The 22,826-nt window shown below is 42.5% G+C and overlaps 1 protein-coding gene across 3 annotated transcripts in view; it reads left to right on the plus strand.

Annotated features, from left to right (window-relative positions):
• Positions 1 to 22,826, plus strand: part of phactr3b (phosphatase and actin regulator 3b) — a 56,767-nt gene that overhangs the window by 9,374 nt on the left and 24,567 nt on the right. For 2 of the 3 annotated variants that reach the window (XM_032512667.1, XM_032512669.1), the window contains exons 2-7: positions 18,076 to 18,234; positions 18,401 to 18,475; positions 18,590 to 18,730; positions 19,884 to 20,108; positions 20,188 to 20,395; positions 21,726 to 21,916. In XM_032512667.1, the coding sequence (XP_032368558.1) occupies positions 18,076 to 18,234; positions 18,401 to 18,475; positions 18,590 to 18,730; positions 19,884 to 20,108; positions 20,188 to 20,395; positions 21,726 to 21,916 (999 nt within the window). Of the gene's footprint in view, positions 1 to 13,893; positions 14,171 to 18,075; positions 18,235 to 18,400; positions 18,476 to 18,589; positions 18,731 to 19,883; positions 20,109 to 20,187; positions 20,396 to 21,725; positions 21,917 to 22,826 lie in introns of those variants that run through there. The other variant, XM_032512668.1, reaches the window with a different exon arrangement.

A 22,826-nucleotide genomic window follows, 5' to 3' on the forward strand; every position in this document is an offset into this window, starting at 1 on the left:
GTGTCCCCAGCGACCGGGGAAATTTCATGTTGATTAGAGCGCCCCCTAAGGGCGTCTTTACCAATTTGGCAGTGAGCCTCCGAGCGGTGGGCGAAACAATCATTACCGATGTGGTTTCGATAGCATTTACTGTGGGAGAGATATTGCAATTGCAAAATCCCCATTTAAATGCATTGACTATGTCCACAAAACCAACAAACGTCGATTATAGCGCCCCCTAATGGCCCATCATTACCAAATTTGGTATGAAGCTTCCGTGCGGCATGCCAAACAATGACCCCAAGTTTGGTGTCGATAGCACGTATTTTGGCCGAGATATGGCCAAGTACGTTCATGAAAAACACACTTTTTTGTATTTGTAGCGCCCCCTAGCGGCCAATGTTCGTCAAATTTGTTACAGAGCCTCACGGGGTCATAGCAAGTAACATTGTAAAGTTTGGCTTCGATAGCTTTTATTTTAGCTGAGATATGGCAAAGTCGGTGTTTCCATAGCTAGCTACACAATTGTTTGCGCGTAACACGCACAATTTTATATCCTATAAAAATCTTTATACAACTTTGGTCAGGTTGGTCTGGGATGCTATGTGCCAAGTTTCGTGGCAGATGCATTGCACGGTCTGGAGGAGTTCGAAAAAGTTGGTTTTGATAAATCGCGATTTTTCACGCATAAAGTCTAGGCGGAAATGGGCGTGGGCCTATATCCACGAGATTCAGTAGGATCCAGGAACGCGTGGATGTAAGGTTTTTAAATTTCCAATGTACGGTTTGCGAGTTATAAGGCCAAACGCGTTTTGTCCTGGTATAGCGCCACCTAGTGGTGGAAGTGGGTCAATTTTTTGGCTGAGGTCTTTGCGGACTTTCGGACCAGTCTGAAAATGGCGCGTCGCACCATGTACGGTTTAGGCTGCAGCACCACTTTTATGCGGAGAAGAATAATAAGAAGAGAAGAAGAAGGAAGAAGAAGGAAACCTAGCGAAAACAATAGGGTCCACAGCCCTGCTGTGTGAACGCGTTACGCGCGATACCGCGGTGCACGCATCCTCGGGCTTGGACCCCTAATTAAGAACCTGAAAATGAGCATAACATGGGCGCTTTAAGTCTAATACTAACTATCCCAAACCTTGCAATATAGTGCTGAGTAATCCTGAGTGTCTGTCCATTCCCTCTCTATATGCAGCACAACTTGGACAGACCATTTGTCCCTTTTATGTGAGAGGTATGGTGACTGCAGTGCTGAGTGGATCTCATTATTGCAACATCCATCAATCTGCCAAGTGAGCCCTTGGTGGCAGTTTCACTACTGATTCACATTCAACTGCTCTTGATCCCATTTAGCATCATTTTAAGAAACCACATGACTAGGCAGGTGTTTAAGATGCATTTCTTGAATTCTCCACCTCCCGTCGCAGACCTCAAGTTCCACGTACGGTAGTCACTCCATTAACTCTTCGCCGATCTTCAGTTTCTCCATTCAGGAATTTAAGGAGCTTTAACATAGTTTTCATTTAATTAAAAAAGCATTTCATTTTTCTTAACACAAGACCATTTCAGTGAGCTCAGTCTCTGCTGTGGATTTAGTTTTGTGACGTGGCAGATAAATGCTTTTGTGTAGAACTGGTAAAATGGAAGTGGAATTGCGTTATTATTTTTCTATTACCAGCTATGCACACCTTTCTCCCTATCTCATCTCAACTGCAGTTGCGTGTAATGAATCATGTGGCTGTGAAGAGATGTAGCACTGTTCCTTGCTGAGCTGAATGTGCATGTAGAAGTGAGCTGCCAGGTGCCAGGTTTGCTATCTCTCTTTTCAATCACAGCTCGAATATGGAATGAGACAAGCTGGCTTATGTAAGGCAACATGATTCAAATTTTTAAAAAAAATCCTAATGTCCTCACCAGGCCCCCTTTCCTCCACTGACGTATGAGGGACTAACGGAGGCCTATCAGTAGCTGTGAGGTGCAGTGGGGGTGGTGGTGCTGGGGGTCTGCAGTGGTTGGAGGACAGCAGAGGATCCTGGGAGAAGCCTTTTTATGTCATGGCAGCATGTCAGATTAGTACCACAGCCCAGCTCAAAAAGGGAGATGAGTGGAGCAAGGAGAGAGACTCCTGCAGCACTTTGATCATTCGTTTAACGTGCTTTACAATAGATACCCCCAGTTGATGCTGTGTTTAAGCAACACGCTAGCATCCCCAGCATGTCAGCTAGCATCACAACTCTACGTCAAGTCCTACCTAAGTAACTTAAATATTAATTTAGGCAATAAAACCAAATCAATTATACATACTGTTTCATTTCATTTGAAGGAAAATGGCGGTTATTTACAACTAGTGAGTCTTGCTTTATTGTTTTGGCCATCATGGAGTGTACTATTGATTATATAACATCATACTCACCAAGTTACGGCTGAGATCTGGAAGATGCAAACATTGCTACAACAAAGTCTGACCAAAAAACAGAAGGTGTCCACAAACCGCAGATCGACAACCAAGAAACCAGATGAACAGAAACCGAGGGAAAAATCAGGAGACAGGCAGAGAAATGCAACAATGATCGGACATATGACAAAGGAAGCACAAAGACTAAATACACTGGGTAACGAGAGACAGGCGACACTAGGTTCAGAACAGGTGAAACGCATCAGGGTGGGGCAGACAATCACGGAGGCGGGAAACACACGGCAGGAAGTAAAACTAGACAGAATAGGGAGAAAACACAAACTAAAACAAACAGGAAATTGAACCAATATATTAGAGTATTATTATGAACATAGTTCAAACATTGTACAATAGTAATACAACATAAATGAGGATAAAGTTTAGATTTTTTTTCCAAGCCCATATTACCCACCCCCACATATGGTCTTACAAGTCGCACAACATAAACGCAAAAGTGTTGTGGGTGAATGCGCACCCTAATCAGGGAAGTGTTTGTAGCTCATTGAAATAAGTAGTAAAAGATTTCCAGCATTTGAAAAGTTAGAGTTTAGAATTCCAACACAAGGAGAGCGGAAGGCAACGAACATCCGGCTGAAAAGAGGAATCCGGGGGATTTTCCGGGGCACCGGAAGTGGAGCGTCAGGACATAGACTAACGAGGAACACTGTGTGCAGGCGATTATAATAAGAAATACAGAAAACCAAACCTAACTTAATGTTATGCCTGTATTTGAGTATTTTTAGAGTTGATGCAACTCCTCATAGTTTTCATTTCAAAAGTGGAACATCTGTAAGCAGTGGTGAAGGATTAGCATAGACAGCACGGCGACATAATGTGGGCATTGCAGAAGTGATGCGATTAATCTAGGACCGTAGATGAAAATGGGATTTGCTGAGGCGGTAATAGGTTGTTCCATCAGTAAGGTTTACCCTTGAGTCTTGGTGCAGCATTTATTCTTTTATTAGCCGGCCCAGAATCAATGTTACAGTGGCTCATTCAAAAGCACCTTGCTTTTTGCCAACTCACCTTATGCATTATGCTCTCTGCTGAGATGTCCCCGGTCCCATTGACTACAGGGCCAGGGGAGCAGCAGAGGCGGGACAAAACATGACATCATCTCCACCAATGTACAGAAGGGACATAAACAGCACTGCGGGGGACTCTCATAATGAAGATACAGGGCCGTAAATCCAAATTTTCCAAACATAAGCCAAATTGTTTTTTAAATTCACTGAGCAGTCTGGAAGCCAACAAGGTTGGTGGGCTTATTATTGGAGCAGCTTAGAGCTGAAAAACAGAAACTTTATAAAATAAATTGTGTATGACATTGTGAAACTAGAGCAACTGAATAGTTGCACATGTTGCCTTCCAATAAAATCATGAAGAATGATCCTTTATCATCTTAGTCTATATTCGCGACGTTCCACTTCTGGGATGCTCCGTTGCCGCTGGAAATTCGGCTGGATGTCACTCTTTTTGCCTGGATGTCCGTTACCTTCCGCTTTCTTGTGAGTGTTTGAATTTTAAACTCTGGTCGATTCATGAGGACTATGTTTAACTGCTCCTCAGATCTCTGCAGGGTAAATCCAGACAGTAGCTAGAACTATCTGTCCAATCTGAATCATTTCTGTTGAACGATTAAAACAACCTTTCAATGTTCCACCAAGACAAGTTCCTTCCCGAGGTACCGTTGCTCCACTTGGTGTTAGCACCACCCAAGATGATTGTGATTGGTTTAAAGAAAGGCCGATGCTGTGTGGCCTAGCCACACCCTCTCTCTGCAGTGCTGGGGAAGACTTAGGCGTTTTTCCATAACATAGTGCCAGCTCTGCTCGGCCCGACTCGGACGTGGTTCCCATCCGCCTTTTTCCATTTACTAAGTGTGGCTTACTGAGTGTGGGCTGGTCGTCATAGCAACACCCAGGAACTGCTGTGACCTAATGCGACACACACAGAACGACAAGGTGGTGTTTTGATTTTCTGCATTTGGTTGTTGCCACAGCAGAAGACAAAAAAACACTACTGGCTACAAAAAATGGTGGGTTTGTTCAGGGCACCCCCCTGTACCTAGCGATGATGACGCAGTGGTTAGTGACGATTCTCTCAGACCTAATCAGTAGTCTGCAGGTCTATGTCACCTTTGGTTTCGCCCTCCGCTCGCGTGGAACCTGACGCAGGTGTTCTAAAAAAAAAAAGTACGTTTGCAGGTACCAGGACGTTTTCTCATATGAAACCCAAAAAAAGACGAGTAAAGTCAAGGCGAGACGAGCAGGTACCATGTAATGGACTATCACCCAGGAGATCGGGTTTGTGTCCCTTGGCATTGAGCTCTCTAATGTCAGGATTTGTACTTGGGCAACACTGCCTTTATCTATTTTAATGGCTGTTGCTGTGCAGGTCACATCCCGAGGGTGGATGTGAACATGGAATCATATGCTTTATTTTATGAAAGAAATTCAGTTCACTATGCGTGTAACCAAGACAGCAGATCTACCCAGGACTGGGCTAGGCATGAGGGAAGAGCTATTGAATTAAGCTGTCAGCCATTTACACACAATGTATCTTTTATGATGCTTCATGTGTTGACCTAATTCCTTTCAGAGCTGAGTAAAAGCAATATGCTGCACACGATAACCAGCAGAGCATCTAGCTGATCCTTTAGACATCCTTCTCCCGCGACAAGAGGATGAAACAGCTGGACAAATGGAAACAGAGCTGTGATATGATCACTTGGATGCCCTGCGAATGCAAGTATAAACGCTCTAGACCACCCCAGCTTAGAGTTGTTTTTAGTCTTTTTTTTTTCTTTTTTTTTTTTAAATCTCCACTTCATCCCACAGAGGGAATACAAACAGCCTAGTGATATTTTCTCACTGTTGCAGATGTAATTAAAGCCAATGCTTAAGCCCAGAGTATAGGAATGGAGAGCCTGATAGCTGTCAGACTAATCATCTCAGCAGTGTAAAGAAGTGAAGAAGGGTCAGGGCAGAAACTGCAAAATCTGCTAAACTGGTTGCTGGATATGAAGCCCTAGAAGGTAATGAAAAGCTACATATCAGCCCAAACTGCCGTTTGGATGTGCGAACCCCATGCAATAAACAGTGTGGCTGTTTAAAAAGAGCCAAACACAGACATGGGCCAGTTATTATTCTACAAATAGATTGCTTATTCTCTACCAGCCTCACTTGCTGGAGCTATCACATGCTTTGTTTTTGGAGCCAAGCGTGCTACGTTGGAACGATTTGTAGATACACTGAGTCAGTAATCACAGAGAAAACGAGAAGTCCTGTCTTTACCAAATTTGGCAGTGAGCCTCCGAGCGGTGGGCGAAACAATCATTACCGATGTGGTTTCGATAGCATTTACTGTGGCAGAGATATTGCAATTGCAAAATCCCCATTTAAATGCATTGACTATGTCCACAAAACCAACAAACGTCGGATATAGCGCCCCCTAAGGCCGCAGCATTACCAAATTGGTATGAAGATTCCGGGCGCAGCCAACAGATGACCGTGGTGGGGGCGCCCCCAAGTTTGGTGTCGATACACGTATTGCGGCGAGATATGGCCAAGTACGTTCATGAAAAACACACTTTTTGTATTTGTAGCGCCCCTAGGGCCAATGTTCGTCAAATTTGTTACAGAGCCCACGGGGTCATAGCAAGTAACATTGTAAAGTTTGGCTTCGATAGCTTTTATTTTAGCTGAATATGGCAAAGTCGGTGTTTCCATAGCTAGCACACAATTGTTTGCGCGTAACACGCACAATTTTATTCCTATAAAAATCTTTATACAACTTTGTGTCAGGTTGGTCTGGAGATGCTATGTGCCAAGTTTCGTGCAGATGCATTGCACGGTCTCGGAGGAGTTCGAAAAAGTTGGTTTTTGATAAATCGCGATTTTTCACGCAATAAAGTCTAGGCGGAAATGGGCGTGGGCCTATATCCCGAGATTCAGTAGGATCCAGGGAACGCGTGGATGTAAGGTTTTTAAATTTCCAATGTACGGTTTGCGAGTTATAAGGCCAAACGCGTTTTGTCCTGGTATAGCGCCACCTAGTGGTGGAAGTGGGTCAATTTTTTGGCTGAGGTCTTTGCGGACTTTCGGACCAGTCTGAAAATGGCGCGTCGACATGTACGGTTTAGGCTGCAGCACCACTTTTATGCGGAGAAGAATAATAAGAAGAAGAAGAAGAAGGAAGAAGAAGGAAACCTAGCGAAAACAATAGGGTTCCACAGCCCTGCTGTGTGAACCGCGTATCGCCTGGCGATACCGCGGTGCACGCATCCTCGGGCTTGGACCCCTAATTAAGAACCTGAAAATGAGCATAACATGGGCGCTTTAAGTCTAATACTAACTCATCCCAAACCTTGCAATATAGTGCTGAGTAATCCTGAGTGTCTGTCCATTCCCTCTCTATATGCAGCACAACCTTGGACAGACCATTTGTCCCTTTTCTATGTGAGAGGTATGGTGACTGCAGTGCTGAGTGGACTCCTCATTTATGCAACATCCATCAATCTGCCAAAGTGAGCCCTTGGTGGCAGTTTCACCTACTGATTCACATTCAACTGCTCTTGATCCCATTTAGCATCATTTTAAGACACCACATGACTAGGCAGGTGTTTAAGATGCATTTCATTGTTAATTCTCCACCTCACGTCGCAGACCTCAAGTTCCACGTACGGTACGTCACTTCCATTAACTCTTCGCCGATCTTCAGTTTCTCCATTCAGGAATTTAAGGAGCTTTAACATAGTTTTCATTTAATTAAAAAATGCATTTCATTTTTTCTTAACACAAGACCATTTTCAGTGAGCTCAGTCTCTGCTGTGGATTTAGTTTTTGTGACGTGGCAGATAAATGCTTTTGTGTAGAACTGTGTAAAATGGAAGTGGAATTGCGTTATTATTTTTCTATTACCAGCTATGCACACCTTTCTCCCTATCTCATCTCCAACTGCAGTTGCTGTGTAATGACTCATGTGGCTGTGAAGAGATGTAGCACTTGTTCCTTGCTGAGCTGAATGTGCATGTAGAAGTGAGCTGCCAGGTGCCAGGTTTGCTATTCTCTCTTTTCAATCACAGCTCTGAATATGGAATGAGACAAGCTGGCTTATGTAGAGGCAACATGATTCAAATTTTTAAAAAAAATCCTAATGTCCTCACCAGGCCCCCTTTTCCTCCACTGACTGTATGAGAGGACTAAACGGAGGCCTATCAGTAGCTGTGAGGTGCAGGTGGGGGTGGTGGTGCTGGGGGTCTGCAGTGGTTGGAGGACAGCAGAGGAGTCCTGGGAGAAGCCTTTTTATGTCATGGCAGCATGTCAGATTAGTACCACAGCCCCAGCTCAAACAGGGAGATGAGTGGAGCAAGAGAAGAGACTCCTGCAGGCACTTTGATCATTTCGTTTAACGTGCTTTACAATAGATACCCCCAGTTTGATGCTGTGTTTAAGCAACACGCTAGCATCCCCAGCATGTCAGCTAGCATCACAACTCTACTGTCAAGTCCTACCTTAAGTAACTTAAATATATAATTTAGGCAATAAAACCAAATCAATTATACATACTGTTTCATTTCATTTGAAGGAAAATGGCGGTTATTTACAACTAGTGAGTCTTGCTTTTATTGTTTTGGCCATCATGGAGTGTACTATTGATTATATTAACATCATACTCACCAAGTTAACGGCTGAGATCTGGAAGATGCAAACATTGCTACAACAAAGTCTGACCAAAAAACAGAAGGTGTCCACAAAACCGCAGATCGACAACCAAGAAACCAGATGAACAGAAACCGAGGGAAAAATCAGGAGACAGGCAGAGAAATGCAACAATGATCGGACATATGACAAAGGAAGCACAAAGACTAAATACACTGGGTAACGAGAGACAGGCGACACTAGGTTCAGAACAGGTGAAACGCATCAGGGTGGGGCAGACAATCACGGAGGCGGGAAAACACACGGCAGGAAGTAAAACTAGACAAGACTAGGGAGAAAACACAAACTAAAACAAAACAGGAAATTGAACCAATATATTAGTATTATTATATGAACAATAGTTTCAAACATTGTACAATAGTAATACAACATAAATGAGGATAAAGTTTAGATTTTTTTTCCAAGCCCATATTACCCACCCCCCACATATAGGTCTTACAAGTCGCACAAACATAAACGCAAAAAGTGTTTGTGGGTGAATGCGCACCCTAATCAGGGAAGTGTTTGTAGCTCATTGAAATAAGTAGTAAAAGATTTCCAGCATTTGAAAAAGTTAGAGTTTAGAATTCCAACACAAGGAGAGCGGAAGGCAACGAACATCCGGCTGAAAAGAGGGACATCCGGGGGATTTTCCGGCGGCACCGGAAGTGGAGCGTCATGGACATAGACTACAGAGGAACACTGTGTGCAGGCAGCATTATAATAAGAAATACAGAAAACCAAACCTAACTTAATGTTATGCCTGTATTTGAGTATTTTTAGAGTTGATGCAACTCCTCATAGTTTTCATTTCAAAAGTGGAACATCTGTAAGCAGTGGTGAAGGATTTAGCATAGACAGCACGGCGACAATTAATGTGGAGCATTGCAGAAGTGATGCGATTTAATCTAGGACCGTAGATGAAAATGGGATTTGCTGAGGCGGTAATAGGTTGTTCCATCAGTAAGGTTTACCCTTGAGTCTTTGGTGCAGCATTTATTCTTTTTTATTAGCCGGCCAAGAATCAATGTTACAGTGGCTCATTCAAAAGCACCTTGCTTTTTTTGCCAACTCACCTCTCATGCCATTATGCTCTCTGCTGAGATGTCCCCGGGTCCCATTGACTACAGGGCCCAGGGGAGCAGCCAGAGGCGGGACAAAACATGACATCATCCTCCACCAATGTACAGAAGGGACATAAACAGCACTGTGCGGGGGACTCTCATAATGAAGATACAGGGCCGTAAATCCAAATTTTCCAAACATAAGCCCAAATTGTTTTTTAAATTCACTGAGCAGTCTGGAAGCCAACAAGGTTGGTGGGCTTATTTATTGGGAGCAGCTTAGAGCTGAAAAACAGAAACTTTATAAAATAAATTGTGTATGACATTGTGAAACTAGAGCAACTCGAATATGTTGCACATGTTGCCTTCCAATAAATAATCAATGAATGAATGATCCTTTATCATCACTTAGTCTATATTCGCGACGTTCCACTTCTGGGATTGCTCCGTTGCCGCTGGAAATTCGGCTGGATGTCACTCTTTTTGCCTGGATGTCCGTTACCTTCCGCTTTCTTGTGAGTGTGTTTGAATTTTAAACTCTGGTCGATTCATGAGGACTATGTTTAACTGCTCCTCAGATCTCTGCAGGGTAAATCCAGACAGCTAGCTAGACTATCTGTCCAATCTGAAATCATTTCTGTTGAACGATTAAAACAACCTTTCAATGTTCCACCAAGACAAGTTCCTTCCCGAGGTACCGTTGCTCCACTTGGTGTTAGCACCACCCAAGATGATTGTGATTGGTTTAAAGAAAGGCCAATGAATGCTGTGTGGCCTAGCCACACCCTCCTCTGCAGTGCTGGGGAAGACTTAAGGCGTTTTTCCATAACATAGTGCCAGCTCTGCTCGGCCCGACTCGGACGTGGTTCCCCATCCGCCTTTTTCCATTTACTAAGTGTGGCTTACTGAGTGTGGCTGGTCGTCATAGCAACACCGCAGGAAACTGCTGTGACCTAATGCGACACACACAGAACGACAAAGGTGTGGTGTTTTTGATTTTCTGCATTTGGTTGTTGCCACACGCAGAAGACAAAAAAACACTACTGGCTACAAAAAAATGGTGGGTTTGTTCAGGGCACCCCCGCCTGTACCTAGCGATGATGACGCAGTGGTTAGTGACGATTCTCTCAGACCTAATCAGTAGTCTGCAGGTCTTCATGTCACCTTTTGGTTTCGCCTCCGCTCGCGTGGAACCTCGACGCAGGTGGTTCTAAAAAAAAAAAGTACGTTTGCAGGTACCAGGGACGTTTTCTCATGATGGAAACCCAAAAAAGACGAGTAAAGTCAAGGCGAGACGAGCAGGTACCATGTAATGGACTATCACCCAGGAGATCGGGGTTTGTGTCCCTTGGCATTGAGCTCTCTAATGTCAGGATTTGTACTTGGGCAACACTGCCTTTATCTATTTTAATGGCTGTTGCTGTGCAGGTCACATCCCGAGGGTGGATGTGAACATGGAATCATATGCTTTATTTTATGAAAGAAATTCAGTTCACTATGCGTGTAACCAAGACAGAGATCTACCCAGCGACTGGGCTAGGCATGATGGGAAGAGCTACTTGAATTAAGCTGTCAGCCATTTACACACAATGTATCTTTTATGAATGCTTCATGTGTTGACCTAATTCCTTTCAGAGCTGAGTAAAAGCAATATGCTGCACACGATAACACAGCAGAGCATCTAGCTGATCCTTTAGACATCCTTCTCCCGCGACAAGAGGATAGAAACAGCTGGACAAATGGAAACAGAGCTGTGATATGATCACTTGGATGCCCTGCGAATGCAAGTATAAACGCTCTAGACCACCCCAGCTTAGAGTTGTTTTTAGTCTTTTTTTTTTTCTTTTTTTTTTTTAAATCTCCACTTCATCCCACAGAGGGAATACAAACAGCCTAGTGATATTTTTCTCACTGTTGCAGATGTAATTAAAGCCAATGCTTAAGCCCAGAGTATAGGAATGGAGAGCCTGATAGCTGTCAGACTTAAATCTCTCAGCAGTGTAAAAGAAAGTGAAAGAAGGGTCAGGGCAGAAACTGCAAAATCTGCTAAAACTGGTTGCTGGATATGAAGCCCTAGAAGGTAATAATGAAAAGCTACATATCAGCTCCAAACTGCCGTTTGGATGTGCGAACCCCATGCAATAAACAGTGTGGCTGTTTAAAAAGAGCCCAAACACAGACATGGGCCAGTTATTTATTCTACAAATAGATTGCTTATTCTCTACCAGCCTCACTTGCTGGAGCTATCACATGCTTTGTTTTGTGAGCCAAGCGTGCTACCGTTGGAACGATTTGTAGATACACTGAGTCAGTCAATCAACAGAAAACTAGAACGTCCTCACGGAAACATTATAGCATTTGTTGTTCCAAAATACAATATATTGACTTAATTTATTTTTCCGTTTAATAAGGACCTCTAACTGCCGTTAGAATTATGACTCCACTGTTTTTGGTCGGGAACAAAGCTGGAAGCAGCAAAACCTCATAGGGAGGATTTTTGGGTGGACAGATGGTTCAACTAAGCCTATTATAATATCCTTAAACTATGTTGTTATAGCAAACCCTATTATTGTTATTATGATTATATTTGTTTTTGCATAAACTTTACTAAACCTTAAGCATAGCAGTGACAGATCAAAATGTTTATGCTCCTAATCATATGGTTGCATTATATCATAATATGTAACATTTTTGAAAGGTGCGGCTGAAAAATGGCCTCCTGTCGATAGGAAAGGCTCATACGTATGGTATTGGAAGGCAGTGAGAAACAGGTATACTTTGGAGGACATGTTGGAAAACATTTATGATAATCAATGAATAAATTAAGTAATTTTGCAAACAAGAACCACATTTGCCGATTAGAGCCTTAGACTGAGTAAAAAAAGTGGACGCAGCCACTTTGACGTCACCCAACGGTTTTATGGACGACCACTTTGAGGCCCCAGGTTTGGCTTTGCATCGCAGAGCTACTAAGTTATAATATGTCTAATATTGATATACCATCTGCAAATCAATTTTGGACTAAATGTTAGTTTTTTGTCAACTCTAAACATTATGTCAGACTTTCAATAAAAGTTCTGCCCTCTCTGATTCACTTACTTTGTGGCTAATATGAGAAATACAGGCTCTCTATGTGACTACTTTGCAGTTGAGGTTTACAATCAATTTCAAAGTGCTTTGGGGCAAACTCTTCCACAAATGGACACTCCATATAACTGCAGGTTAGAGCTGTTATACTGCTGATGTAGAGCAAGCATCTCCATTTTCTCTCTACTCCCTTGTGACTGCACAACTCTTTAATACCAGCCCCCTGCCCCACCTGAAAAAATGCCCCTGAATAGATCCCTTCCTAATGCAGATCTAATATTAGTGGGGCCAGACTCATCACAACAGTCCTCATTATATGTAAAAATACATTCTAAAGTTCATCTCATACATGCAGTGATACGTCAATGTTCTGCAGTCTGAGTTAATCAAATTTGTTGTCTATTTTTCAAAGTTAATCTTCGTATACAGAATGATGTCTTGTGTCTTTGCTGTCTATACACTATATAGTGCCCTATTATTCATACAATTGATTATAGCCTACAGCATATTTAGCTCAAAATTCAACAATGCAATGCATTCACGCAATCTTGGCAAAATGGAAAGAACAGGAAAGCCTCACGTTTTTCCAATTTGGGAATATATTTTTCCAAGATGGTTATACTCACTGTGAGCATTGTAAATTTGCTTCAGATTTCTTCATATTTAAGTTGGTAAGCTTGAGGTCATGTGTCAGTTGTTATTAAGTGATCACAGTTTGTGCGGGCATCCTTTTGGCATGCCCCCCATCCTAGAGGAAGTCTTGTAAATACTGAATGAGATTCGCTCCACCGTGATTGTTTACATTGTTTCCATTCTTAATGCTTACGGCTTGTGTGTCCCTGAGGAGTAATCGAGCCATTGACTTTCATCTTCTCTGATGTAGCTCCGGCCTTCCTTCGGGGTGTGTAAGTGGCCCTCTAATCGATCGGAAACCACAAGGCTTTGTTTACACCAGATGTGACGTTGTCTGAATATTTAATAATTAGTCTTCTGTGCCGATGCAGTGTATGATGCAAGAAAAGAACAAAAAATTATTAAAAAAAAAAAGGTTCGCACTCTATTTAAGCACTTTGTGCTTTGTAAAAGTGCTTAGAAATACAGTCTAATTACATTTGATCACCTGTGATATTTTCTGTGTGATATATTTCAAATTGTTCTACCTTCTACATATCTGAAATTATTTATTTATTTATTATCAAGCCTACCCAGTAGACTGTCCTACATTCTTAAGAATACACTCACATCTAACATAGAGATATGTTTTGGGCTATATATAAAAAATACCAAATTAGCTCAAGATAATAGCTATATTGAAATGCTTAAAATAAGGTTCTCATACGTATTAAAGCACCCCAAAACAAGTAGGCTATACCTGATGCAAAACTATTTCAGCAAAAACTTGCTTTGGAACTGCGCGTGCGCGCGCGCGTGTGTGTGTGTGTGTGTGTGTGTGTGTGTGTGTGTGTGTGTGTGTGTGTATTGTAACCTATAGCCTATGCCAGAGTGCTTTAGCCTATGCTAGGCTACTGTATGTTTAGCAGTAGGGGCTGAGTGTGTGCCCGTTTATTTGCTCTCCTCCTCCCGTCCAACGGGGCGGGGTCCACATGGCCCATCAACACTAGCAGCTACCCTCAGCTGTAAAACCCGGCGTCACACTCCGTTTCCGCTCACTCGGACCGCTCCGGTCTCCGTTAAACTCGCATTTTTACCGAACGAGCAACGAGCTTCTGTTACAATAACTATATTCTTTCTTCTGCTTTTTTTCTTCTTCTTCTGAAATACACCGCGGTGACCAGTCAGTCTGAGCACGTCGGCTCTTTTGGGAACATGTGAATCCCGAGATCTGGAGGAGGACTGGATAGCTGTGTATCATATGATATGTATGTATGCATGTGTTATTTGGCTCAATATTACACTAATGTACAGTGGATTTGCGGCGGAGCAGCCCACGTATTTACCCTTAACGTAGCCTATTGCTCATGTAACCTGTCTATTGAGACCAGTAGTAAATGTTACTTGGTGCTATTTCCTCCTAAGATATCATTCATATTCATATTCATATACCTACAGTCACGTGTGACGTTCAGCAGCGAGTTTGCAGTAAAGATTGCTCGATTTAAATGTTATTTCTTTAGACATTATGTGACTTCCCTGAAACATAACTTTTTGTTTGTGAATAGAAACTAGGCCTACCTTATTCCAAAAACACTCAAGAGCTTTAAAATCACGGCAACAACTTGTGAAATGTGAGTGATGATGAGGACGTTGTGTGTCTGTTGTGTGTCTGTTTGGCTATCTGCAGCAGCAGACCTTTTCTTTATTTCACAGTAGCCTACACTGTACACTCTCTGACTTTACAATTCATTTTCTTTTCCCTACTAGAAAAGATAATTATTTTCCTGCATTTGCATAAAAAAAAGACATGCTGATGTTCACTCAAACCCTAGCACATAAATAAATAATTCAACATAACTTGCAAATTATAAATACAGTGGCTCCCTGACGTACATTATGCATCGCTACACGCTGGGCCGCGATTGGCTGCAGCTCTCCATCTCTCTGTGGCAACAGCCTTCCCATCCACCCAGCAACTCCCTATTCCTCATGCTGTGGTGATTCTCTGCCTCCCAGGGCCCCTTTTTTTTTCCTGCAGCATCCTACGTGGTAACCATGGCAACGGCCGCCTGACCCTGGGTGTGCTGCTACAGTTACTACAAGCTTGACCTGAATTCGTCATGCTAGGCAGGCACACATGACTTGGGCAACTGACCTGCTTCTCATTGTCAAGCAGCTTTGATTGTGAGTGAAAGCCTTGACACACTTCTTCAGTAATGATTGGCCTGTTGTTATCAGGGGAGTCTGTATTTTTGTAATGTTATCTCTCACTGCGGAGGTCTGTTCTACACAGTGGAATTAAGCGGTTTGCTTCTGTACGCAGATGAACTTCTAGCTTGTTATACCGTAAAAAGCAAAGTTTAAAGGTCCAGTGTGTGACGTGTTGAGTTGTTCATTATCAAAATCGGTGTTGCCCGTTTACAAACGTGTCCTTTTTCATGAATATTTACCACCACCATCAATTCCAAGTATTCCTATCTGTTTGAAATTTTACATTTCCATTTGCATGAACTGGGGGGGTAGACCATAGACAGTTAAGGAAATGGACCAACACATCTCGTTGTTCTGAATGGAGACCAGTGAAGGAAATTAGAAGCACCTTTCCGGTGATGGCTAGGCGTTACTGCGCTGCCTCCACCTGAGCTTGAAGATGTAGATGTGACATGAGCAACATGTCTGAAAGTTGTAAGTCTTCTGGTAGCTGTGCAAGAGAAATCTCAATCATTCCCAATCAGCAGAGACTGAGAGCGTAGCTATATAGTATGTTTGGAGATAACATAGACACAGTCTAATTACTGCTAACTAATATGCTAGTTAACAATAGTAATTAAACCTAAACAACCACTTCCCGGCCCCGGCAAGTTTGAGGAAGGAAACATGGAGGACCACTCGTATTCAAAATCCTAATTTCAGGAACAGGAGTCGTCTTCTTTGCCCAGAAAAAGAAAAAGGATATTGAAAAGAACAAAAGACCGGCTTATTAAAGCGTGAAGGCTACCGTAGCTGTAATACGTACTTTGAACTACGTGGCGCGAGAGATTTGATCACGATATATTATCAACAAAGCTTTCAGCTTCTCTAGTGTGAGGAATGACTTTTCTTTGTCTTATGTGGTAGTAAATTGAATATCCATGGGGTTAAGATTGTTGGACAGAAACATTTGAAGAAATCACTTTTGGGCTTTAGGAAAATAGGAAGGCCAATTTACTGAGTAAAGCAATAATTGATTAATTGATAACATAACTGGCAGACTAATTGATATATAAAATAATCGTTGGTAGCAGCCCTAGCCCCTTTGTGAACTTGTTAACAGTCTAACATTAGCAATGGTTTGTATGATGGCTTGTATCTGTGCTGGAGATCTGTGTAAACATACACCTACTTGAAAGTATCTATTCCTGGCTGCTCCCTGCATCATTTTGTAGAACGGGTGAACATTTTTCAGTGAGATTTTGACCTTGCTTTTACTTGCCCACCTTCCAACATGCTGGCACCTTCACCACCAAATCCATCCTCCCCTGTGGAATATCACAACACACCTCCTTTTGTCCTCTTATTATGTGACTGGGGACTGTAATAAGTGTATGTAATTAATTTCTTAAGGGATATAAATGAGCAGATGTGGATATTGACGCAGAAAATGAAAGTGTGCACAGCCCACGGCTCAGCTGTAGGCTCCCTGAGGTGTCAGCTTGTGTTCGGAGCCAGACTGTGTAGGAGTGCCTATTTCTGTCCTTTCTCCAAGGAACTGCTCTCTCTCTATCTATCTCTCTCTCCCTGCTACTGGATGCAGCAGTCCGCTAAGTCAGCCTCTGTGCTTTCCTGGGTGTCTATCATTGTCATCCCTACTGTAAAGCTTAGCCTGCAGGCTTAAAAGTGCTTTGAGAAGTCAGAGTACCAGCTAAGAGGAATAGCCATTGATTGACAGTCGTCGTCTGTCTCGAGAAATCCAAGCTTCCGCACACGATTGGTCGGGTAATCGATAAGGTAATGGAGTGGGTGGATTTCTGATTTGAACTTCTCAAATGTGAAGACTGCTTTGGATTCTTTATTTTGAATAATAGTGAACTGAAGATTGAGCTTTAGACAAAACTAAAGATCATCTTCTGATGGGATCACACCAGGCGTGACACCAAATCAGGCTTTGTGTCTCCAAGAACACACGCGCACACGCAAACACACACACACACACACACACACACACACACACACACACAGGGCAAGCCTATTCATGGACATTTTGTGAAAATATGTATTGGCTTGAGTGTTTTGGGGAAGAATGACGAAATTATATAATTATGCCATATATATATTCAACAACAACCAAACGGATGCGTGTGATAAAGCTCCCACACACACACACACACACACACACACACCCTCTGTCAGTTATTCTTCCAATTGCTAGTTTTGTCTGACTAACAAAAAAAAAGTTTAAATTACAGCCCTAGATTAAGATTATTTGTTTCAACACACACAAAACATAGGGTAGGTATTTGTATGTGTAAATGATTCAAAAAACACTTTAAATATTAAGCATTGTGTGAAAAAGCTCCAAAACAGGGCTTTCCAAAACCCTGGAATAAATTCTGGTCAGTACCCAAAAATAATGATGAATATAGGACAATAAAAGACAACACAACTAAACACACACATGGATGTGGATGCTCGAAAAAATAGCAGTCTGTCAGGAGCAGCATGTAAGATTTGTCCAATTGTGGCACTACTGTATGATGTCTGTACATTCCTGTGTACTTCACCAAGACATAGTCACAGTGATTGCATGCTGCAGATGTCTGCATTTACCTTTAGAAAAGGCGCGTTGTGCTGAAGCTGATTGTTTATTCTCTGTGTGTCTTTTAAAAGCGTTCTATTGTCTGTGTGTTTTGGGCCAGGAAGGCCTGGCTGCCCTGAAAACATGTGAGTCACTCACAAACAATGCAATTCTCTGTCTTCTTCCCACCACTCGCTTTTCTCCAGAAATTTGACTGGAATCAACAAGGCATTTACAGCCAGTGACCCACATTTGCTACTCTCCCATGAGGATGAGGATATTTCAACAGTATTCAGCCAATTGTGTTGAAAGAGATTTAAGAAATCCCTTTAGTCCTCGCCACGACAGTGCACTGATTGAGTCTAATGCTTGTGTTCCGGATGTTGTGTGTTGTAGATGTGATGGACCAGCAGAGGGCGCTACATTCAGGTTGCCTGGTCTCAGGGGTTCGGACGCCTCCTGTTCGCCGTAACAGCAAGCTGGCCAGCCTGGGACGCATCTTCAAGCCCTGGAAATGGAGGAAAAAGAAAAACGAAAAGCTGAAGCCCTCTGCAAGTGAGTGTGACGTAAGACTCATGCTTCCATCAGTGGCGGTGAACGCTGGCTGGTTTGGGAATTGGGGAATGGAGGCTGTATTTGCAATTAGACCCAGGCTGCTTCACATGTTTTTATTGTCCGTGCAATCCGCGGACCAGTTTTCATAAATGTTTGTGTCCTTTAGCCGTGGAGAAGAAGGCAGCTGTTCGACTGAAGAAAGATGACCTCGTCAGGAGGAACCGCGGGGAGACGGAGACAGGTGCAAAATGAGATGTGACTCCAGGCTGATAACAGTTCACTTGTTTAGCCACATGATGCCTGACTACTATTCAGACTCATTACTGTCCTCTCTTCCACTGTGCGCTGTATGCAGAGTCCGGTCTTGCTTGTGGGGGTAACTGTGAAGATCCAGACACCCCGACAAACTCAGATGGAGAGGACAGAGACGAGGAGCCCGTGGCGCCGCTGGCCAGCACCAGTGAAGACCTGGGCAGCGATTTAGAGGCCTCAACAGGTAGCGTGTAGTGCTCTGGTCTGAGATAACACATTTAGAAATTAAATGTTTTTTTACTGTATATTAAGTATACAAAAGCAAAGCACTTGTTGGCATTAAAGCTGTTTTTAGGCAACAATTACACATACTAATGGTACAAAGAAGTATGCTCTGCTACTGCGAGTGTGTAAAGCGTCATACACTCGAGTGCGACACTGTGTGCGGGCTGCCGTAGATGGCGTGCGCGCTACGAGCATGCACAGTTGTTTATGCTCAACACATTGTTCGTTGCAGTATTTTTTTATTTATTTTTTATTCTTTGGGGGCTTTTCCCCTTTATTTGAGGTGATAGTGGATAGACAGAAAAGGTGGGAGAGACGTAGGGGATGACACGCAGCAAGGGACCGCAGGTCGGTTTCGAACCCGGGCCTCACCCTACATGGGGCGCACGCTCTTACTGGGCGAGCTAGAGGTCACCCCAACACCGACGTGTTAAACACAGACGAGCCGCGAAACATTACATTTATCTGCTTTTATCATTGACATGACTGGTCTTTATCTCCAAATCAAAATGACTGTCTGCCTATAACACTTGTAAGAACAACACTTTTTTTGAGTTTTTCCACAATCTCCAGCAAAATGTTGCATCTTTTCCCAGTGTGGTGTCTCTCTCTGACCACATATTTGACTCCCTGTGGTCTGTACATGAATAATCATACAGATAATTGTACAGACGAACCTGCTCTTCCCAGCCGACCATGTTGCACAGCTTGTGCATACATTTCTCGATGCTTTTATATTTTAGAAAACATGTTCTTGTCAGGGAATCCTCAATGCTTTTATTTTTCAGGCAGTCCATAAATTACCCCTTTAATCTTCCCTTTTCACATTTTAAAAATGTCCATTTTTTCCTAAGTCTTAATTGTTGTAGGTCTAGATGGGATACTTTTCTTTAGTGTGGTTCTTGATTGTGTTTTTTTAAGCTGATAACTTATTGATTACAAGTAATAAAATGAGTGATTCCGGTTGATTGTGTTGACTGTCTAACTTGGTACGGTATGTTGTTGCCAGCTTCAGTTTGAAACCCCATGTGTCTGATGGTCCACCAGGTGGAGACAGAGACTTCCTAAACAAACTAAACTTTTGCTTCACCATCGCTTGTGTTTCATTTCAGTACAAGATGTGACTGAAGACTCAAAGACAGTTGGAGATCCCGGTCAGAGTGAAGATGGAGAAGATGAAAGCACCTCGCTGAGCGACCCCAGTGACGAGCAGTCGGTGGGGACGGTGGAGACCGTTGAGGGGAAACCGGAGGCGACAGCGGCCCAGCGTAGACGAGCCAGCACCTCTCCTCCACCCAAGCCGATCAAACTGCTCACCAGGATGGGCAGCCTAGACTGTGAGTTCACCAAGAGAACTCTGATGTAATGTCCCGCTGGTTTGCAGCAGTGTCTCACGTTGATATTTTTCCCCTCCAGGTGCTCCTTCAGTGCCAGTTAAGAAGTCCCCAGCCACCTTACCCAGGAACTTCACTCTCCCCAAAGACCCTCATGGCTCCCTGCTGAGAGGCAGGATGTTCACACCTACTGGGTCCCCCCACCTCGGGGCACTACACTCCCAGCTGCCCCCGAGCTGCATCATTGAGGAACTGCACCGCGCCCTGGCCACCAAACATAGACAGGACAGGTCAGACTTTGGTACAAGCTGTGGAGCCTTTCTAATATATGTACTTGAAATATAAAGTTGCCTTTGTTTGTAAAGATTTTATTTTGTAGGTCTTATCACTTTTACAAAATAATAAACATCCTTTCAAATGATATAGTATTAGTCCTATTAGTATTAGTTAAAAGGCCCTGTTCACAGAACATAATAATCCATCCCCAAGACCAACATTTGTGCACATCACGCACAAATATAGACAATATGGACTCTGTCAAAAACAGCATATCCTCCGCAAACAGCAGTCTAAACAGTAAGACTAGGCTGGGCTGCAAGACAAATACAGACATTATTTATTTTATTTTTTTTGATTAAGCTGTCTATAGGTTTTTTTCTTTCTATCATGCAATTTGTTTTTTTTTTAGAATGTAGAAAGATATTTTTGACATAAAATATATGTTGTACAGCCACAACCTTAGTCCCAAAGGTGTGTAGATCATGGATGTTATGATGATAACTAACTTAAAGGAGCTCTCAATTTAAAAGCATCTAATAAATGGCTTGGTTTCAAAGTTTGTGAGAGGGAGTGAAAGTAAAATAATCTTTACTTAAAATGTTTGTGAGCAGGTAATAAATACAAACCTGTAGGACTTTTTTGTTAACCTAATATGGCCTCGAGAAATGTCCCCAAGGCTAAGGAGTACACCCTCAGAATTTAGTTTACTATGCTCACCATTTTCGTAAAGTAATCCAAAATTGAAATAGGGGTGGGGAAATCAAGTATCGATCTTTTATGATATAAATTGCACATGGGAATTTAAATGTTTGTTTTTAGAATAATAAAGTCAATTGCTTTATCCGTCCACCAGATGGTGAGATGAACAGAAAAATTTATAATTATTTTTAGATAAAACAGATGTTGACAAAGTTTTGCTTTTGGGAAAAAAGGTAACAAACTGCAATATAACACAGAATATCGCAATATGTTTAGAATCACTCTGGTGAGCAACAACAATTATGCAGTGCAGAAACTTGGAGGGTAATATCCAGCTTGTATGAAAAATATGAGTTGTTAATTTACACATGCTAAAACCAATTCTGATATTGCTTTTCTGTTTTAAACATAATAAAATATGGTTCCTGAGTGTCAGAGTTGCCAGGCAACATAGACAGGAAGAGGAGACTAACTGTCCTTACCTGCAGTAGAATACTGGCACATTCATGTAGAGCTGCAAACAAGCCACCACATCATAGGTGTGTTAAAGTTAATACAACTAATATACAACTAATAACTCTGAGTGGCCATGGTATAATAAAGTTGTAATTGACAGGCTTGTCTTGTGATGTGTGAGCTCAGTTTCCAGACGAAGGAGGCGCGCTCCTCTCTGAAGCGCCGGCTGGACGGCCGTCTGTCCCGCACATCCAGCACAGAGAGGGAGCCTGCAGGGGAGTCGGACAGCAAAAAGGAGTCTGATGAGAACAAAGAGAACTGGCGTCTGGACGAATTCTTGAACGACCAGGACAGCTGGAACGCGTCTGTCATCTCTGGTAGGTCTGCAGACAGTAGACACGCGCTGCAGTATTTGCTCCGCCATTATCGGCCGCGTCATGTGGAAAGCCAGAAAAATCTGGGCATCCTGTCAGTGGATAATGAAGCAGCATAATCCCCGCTGATGTTTCTTTACAGTGAGGAACTGACATGTATAGCAGTGTTCCTGGTGTTAGGTTTGAGCGGTCCCGTCAACATCTGCTCCGCTGGCCTAATTCTTGGCCATTCATGTGGGTCATTGGTGCACGGCCGCCTGCAGTTAACATGTCTGGGACCTTTAGGGGAAAGAATGGGAAAATGGCAGACTGGAGTTATGATGGACGTGACAGACATGCACCCTACAGCATGAAGGGCGATGTGATGCAAGTGACTTCAGGACTGCAGAGATAGGAATGCATGAGACGGCATTAGAAAATAGTAGGGCTGAACAATTAATCGCGATTTGAAGGAATCAAAGTCAAGTGTTTGTAACATTTGAGTTATCATTTCTTATTCCTCTTTTCATTCTTAAATTTACTGTTTTTTTTATAAGATAAATGCTGGAATAATGTTACATATCACATATTGTTTACAGAAATATCCTATTTTTAGTGGATCTTTCATTTGATTTTTTATTACATTACTTAACATGATCGTAGACAGTGCAGTGTGTAGGTAAAATAAATAAATAAATAAATAAATAATCGTAATCACAATTTCTGGAAGGAAAATCGCAATTAGATTTTTTTTTCCTCCCTAGAAAACAGAGATTGGATTTACAATAACTAATGAATGTCTTGCGAATTAACAGGACTTTAGCTCAAATTACATTTTTATTTTTTTAACACTCTTTGGAACCTAAAATATTTAGCAGTTATCCTATGGGTTGGCTGTGGCTCAGAGGGAGAGCAGGTCGTCCTCCAACCGCAA

This window comes from Etheostoma spectabile, chromosome 4 (assembly GCF_008692095.1).
Source record: "Etheostoma spectabile isolate EspeVRDwgs_2016 chromosome 4, UIUC_Espe_1.0, whole genome shotgun sequence".
Lineage (NCBI taxonomy): Eukaryota > Metazoa > Chordata > Actinopteri > Perciformes > Percidae > Etheostoma > Etheostoma spectabile.